This window comes from Sphaeroforma arctica, assembly GCF_001186125.1.
Source record: "Sphaeroforma arctica JP610 unplaced genomic scaffold supercont1.2173, whole genome shotgun sequence".
Lineage (NCBI taxonomy): Eukaryota > Ichthyosporea > Ichthyophonida > Sphaeroforma > Sphaeroforma arctica.
This window is the reverse complement of record NW_014038385.1, coordinates 1-5,240: the sequence shown is the minus strand read 5'-3', so window position 1 is coordinate 5,240 and position 5,240 is coordinate 1. Positions and strand designations below refer to the sequence as shown.

The 5,240-nt window shown below is 43.2% G+C and overlaps 1 protein-coding gene across 2 annotated transcripts in view; it reads left to right on the top strand.

Annotated features, from left to right (window-relative positions):
- The window catches only part of SARC_12250, a gene marked incomplete at both ends in the record, with an annotated part of 5,623 nt that extends 744 nt beyond the window's left edge, over nt 1-4,879 (top strand). The window contains 5 exons of one of the 2 annotated variants that reach the window (XM_014293649.1): nt 697-912; nt 1,578-3,397; nt 3,996-4,063; nt 4,397-4,490; nt 4,728-4,879. In XM_014293649.1, the coding sequence (XP_014149124.1) occupies nt 697-912; nt 1,578-3,397; nt 3,996-4,063; nt 4,397-4,490; nt 4,728-4,879 (2,350 nt within the window). The remainder of the gene's footprint in view (nt 1-696; nt 913-1,577; nt 3,398-3,995; nt 4,064-4,396; nt 4,491-4,727) is intronic. The other variant, XM_014293648.1, reaches the window with a different exon arrangement.
- Between the last annotated feature and the right edge of the window lie 361 nt (nt 4,880-5,240).

The window sequence follows — 5,240 nt, the reverse complement described above, 5'->3', positions numbered from 1 at the left end:
TATTATATATATATATATATATTNTGTGTGTGTAGTAATATATNTATATATATATATATATATATATATAATATATATACGGTATATATTATATATATTTATGTATATATATTATATATTATTATATACTACTATATATTCATATATATTCATATCTATTTTTATATATCTTCATATATTATCAATATATATATATATATATATATACATATATATATATATATGCGTGTGTGTGTGCGTGTATGCGTGTGTGTGTGTGTATGCATGTGCACACGTGTATGTGTGCGTGTGTGTGTACGTCTACATTTATGTTCATATTGCCCCGCATAATTCACCATACATACGTCCTTTTACATTTTGCCGGCACAATTCAATTTTCGTCTTATATCCTGAAGCATTACACCTGTTGTTTGGTTATATTGATTCTGTGGATTTTGTCATCCTCTGATTCATTGGGGTGGTGGACTATTCTTTCTCTGGCTCAGGACCCTGGCTAAATGTGAAGCCGCATAAACTAGGCCATGCTAAAATATCTTCTAGATTCTGTACCTGGCTCATACACAACCATGGTATCGACTCCAGTCTATGATCGTTCAGGCAGCAATTTTGACGCAGAAGCTGTAGCTTTCGGGCTATCTTAAGATAGACTATCGGTTTGTTGCTAATATCGCCATCGCGTTCATATTTCCCATTTAGATGCGAACTTTGCAAAACTAGTATTGCGAATGAGATTTTACTGCATCCCTGCAAGTGCATGGAGTGCGAAGAAGCGTATGTTCACCCCACTTGTCTCACGAGTATGCGAGATGTCGTCAAGTTGATGTGCTATAATCCATGCCCTTGTGCGGCCCAGAAATTGACGAAAAAGTCACATCGGCATCCACACTCGTCTACGCCTATAATGGGGAATAGGTATGTTCGATGAGGACCTACGGTCTTGCCTGCACCTTCTTACTGTGAACACCATGTCTAGACACGAGGAAGGCAGGATTTTGAACATATATTAGCAAAATATACCTCGAACGGGTAAAGGCATACGCAATGTATTTCGATATATATATATATATATATATATATATATATATGTATATGTATATGTATATGTATATGTATGTGTATGTATATTTTTATGTATATGTATTTGTATATGTATATGTATATGTATATGTATATGTATATGTATATGTATATGAATATATATATATATATATGTATATATATGTATATATGTATATGTATATGTATATGTATGTATCTATATATATATATATATGTGTGTGTGTATGTGTGTGTGCGTGTGTGTGTGCATGTATGTATGTATATCTGTATGTTCGTATGTATGTATGTATGTATGTATGAACGAATGTATGAATGTATGTATATGTATATGTATATATAAATGTATATGTATACGTATATATATCTATATATATATATATATATATACGTATCGCGCTCCAAACAATGCAAACATTACGCTCGATTGACTATACCAGTAGTAGTCGCATCGACCACCACCTGAACCATCGAGTCCATTGCTATGCTTAAAATCAGCGTATCTTCTCGCATTTCTACAGTCTTGATGCGGATTTAGCCGGCAAAAAAACCGCATGGCGGGCCCAAACCCAGCCGCTTGGGAATGTCAGGCCTACGTCACCCAAAGGAGATACTTCTGCCAACAGAAGTTTCGGAAGTGCATTGCATCCACAAGGTAGAGCGAGTTCAACATCGCCCCAGAGGAGCTTTACGAATACACAGGACGATGAACACGGCCCGCAAAGTCAAACAACGGACCACACGCCAAAGAGTCGTGCCAGAAGGCAAAAAAGTGGTAATACGAAGAGGATGCTGTCGTCTGGGGCGAGGTACCTGAAGCACGGTGTCTCCAGTACTGTGTCCGGGGTAACCTCTGCTGTTTCGGGTACGTTTGGGGCAAGCGAGAAAGAAATAGACAGGCAACGGGCCCAGATGCCCACAGATGCTGCAACGCACAATGCGTCCTTCACCAATCCAGCACTGGCATCGGAGGACGGCTCATATACAAGTACATCCAAGAACAATTCGTTCACTAATAGTTCCTACACAGGATCGACAAATATAATCAGCGGTGGGGGCAAAGATGAACCTTCGATAGCATCGAGCAAGGGAATGGCGTTTACTGTAAGCATGTACTCGGCCTATTCTCCGCTGCAAGCCGAACGCGCACGGCAGGCGCAAGAGGCAAACAAGGCCAACGCACTCGCACAATCATACACCCAGGCACAGTCCGACGTCCACCTACATGTGTCTCCGACAACTAGGCCTGCACGGGGGACCTCGCCCGAGAGAGCCGCGGAGAGCGAGGCGTCTCTAGCGTCACAGAGCTTTGATCATGAGATCAGCGGTTCAGGGAGAGGGGAGAGGGGGGTAAATACGGGCCCTCACGACCAGGGGGGGGCGAGAAAGCGCGCTGTCTCCGACATTCGCAAACGTAGTGCGGATTCAGGCAGTGGCACGGGTGGCACTGCCTCTTACACGGCCAAGGGCGAGGCAGCCAAGCCGAACAGAAGACACACACCGCAGTTTGGTAAAGCTACCAATACACCGCTGACAGTCACTCAGAGCGCCACCGTTCTCAGCTCGTACTCGACTTCTGATACAACCACGAATATAGCGCTGAACTCTAATGGAGACATGAGCCAGGACATAATGATCGGGAGCAGAGTGGTGGACAGGCAAAGTGGTGCGGATGGACTATACGTGGGTGCGAATGTTAATGATCGAAGCAGGTCCGTCTCGCCTCTGCACAAGGCGAGATTACTCACTGCACGGTCCACTGCACCTATGAGCTCTGTAGGCTACAGGATGACTCCCCCACGGGCTCACAAAACACCCCCCTTTGTTAGGAAAGCACCGCCAGGGCACCCGTACGAACGGCAACTCTCGCCCACGGTTTTTCAGATGGAGAGAACAAAGTCAAACCCTCTACACAACAGCTCTCTGAAACATCATGAATTGCGCCTGGATCCTGAGAGTGAGTCCTCTAATTTGGGTGCAGGTACCGATTTGGGGAATGACGTGGATTTTGCTTCACAGCAGACCTTGCACTTTGGACAGCGAAAAGTGGGTGCGCGACATAGGCGGAGCCTGTCGGCGCAATCAGATGTCTTTGCCAGACAGCTAGCAAAAGTCAACACCACAGGCAGCATAATGAGTACAATTGACTCTGATGGAGATTTGGGTACTGAAACGGGTGAGTCGCGTGATCACATAAGCGTGCGGGAAAATTCACATACCGGCAAGGACCCGGTTGTGAGGAGGCGGAGTGGGTCCAGGACGACCGGACTGACAAATATAGGGGAAACTACCATTAAAGAGTTTGCTCAGAAGCGGTCCGGCGTTCACAACCAAACAACAGGTAAGTATATGGATAAATGTGGGGTTCTCTTGTTTTGCCATGGTGGGTGTATCTATTACATACGCGTGTGAGTTATGCTGGTTATTGTTGCTTTTGGGGCCTGAGACCTATGGTGGATACATGTCAAGCAGATTGCAGATATGTGGACAGACAATTATGTGAGAAGCTGATAGTGGGTGATCATTGAATTAGGGATGGGCTGGGGAATTGTCTGCGCACGAGCTAGTTTTGTCGCAAATATAAGTCTTAATGAGATACCTGAAAGTTTTACCGGGTTCTCCCTGGTTACATTGTCTATGTTGGTACTGGTTGGATTTGAGTACACCTTTGATGATTGATCTGATCATAGATTACTATCGAGGCCACTAGTCATATGTGCCATATCCTACAGCTTGTTGCGTGAGAGTAAATATAACTAGCAATCAGTCGAGATATTGTTGTCAGCATTGATGCCTGCCGCCAAAGGGATGCGTTGACTTCCCATCATTATTTCTTACTTTACTTTCGAAATTTTAAATGAATATGAAGTTGTCGCAAAGAATGCGTAAATCACCATTTCTGACTGTTACTCTCTCCGAAATCGCAAATTAATTAGCAGGGCTCACGCGGCGGGCCATATCTATGAGCGATCTATCATATAACAACAACACGAGCATGACTGTACAGGTACGACATAACCAATGTATAAACACAACATGGAAGCTTATTCTTAAGATATTATCTGGCCATGCGCCTATGAGTTTATTCTTCAATTTTGGTTGTCTGTATACAAAGTTAAGACTGTCGTCAAATGGTCAACACGTCGCATATGACCAATGGGGAGCAGTCAATCGTGAGCAATGGACATATATGATCTCAGATCCCACGAACTGACCGTGTCGATAGAGTAATGTGCTTGTTTTGTAGTTGCTTTGGTTCCACCATCGAATAATCAGATATAGCTCCTTTAATCATTTTGCGAAATATGCCAAACCTGGTTCATTTACTGCTTTCACACAGCCGGCGATATGCAGGCAGCGGATATCCACCAATCAGCGCAAGCGATCTAGTCTGTCTGAGACGCAAACAAACCCATTCATGTTAGGAATGACCGGTAGGCAAAAATCGCCAATCAAATCTACAGTATTATTTGTTTCGATTATTTTAATCTCCGTCGCGCTGGCGATTGAGCGGGGAGAATATGCAGAATTTCGATATATAAGATTCACATATTGTTTCTTCCAAGGATCAAACGCTGCATTATATGACCCTGGTATGCATGCATATCCGCACCATTTGTACTATATCCAAATAAATCACTCAGTCTGATTTACTTCTCCGTTCCTCGCAGTTGAAGAATTGAATCTGAAGATTGATTTCTTGCAGAATGAATTAGGAGCGCAGAGCATGGTGCTCATTGAACTACAGCAGGTACGCGAATTGCATATTAATAACTGGGTATCGCACCTATGGTCTGGTATGTATCATAGCACGCGCATTTAAATCCCAAGTGTTTGTTTACTTGCCGATAGAGTTAATCAGTTTAGACACATCACCTTGGTGGGACTTTTGGTCTGGTGAGTATCATAGCACGCACATTTAAATCCCAAGTGTTTGTTTACTTGCCGACAGAGTTAATTAGTTTAGTCCCTTCATCTTTGTGGGACTTATGGTCTGGTGAGTATCATAGCACGCACATTTAAATCCCAAGTGTTTGTTTACTTGCCGACAGAGTTAATCAGTTTAGTCACATCACCTTGGTGGGACTTTTGGTCTGGTGAGTACCATAGCACGCACATTTAAATCCCAAGTGTTTGTTTACTTGCCGACAGAGTTAATCAGTTTAGACACATCACCTTGGTGG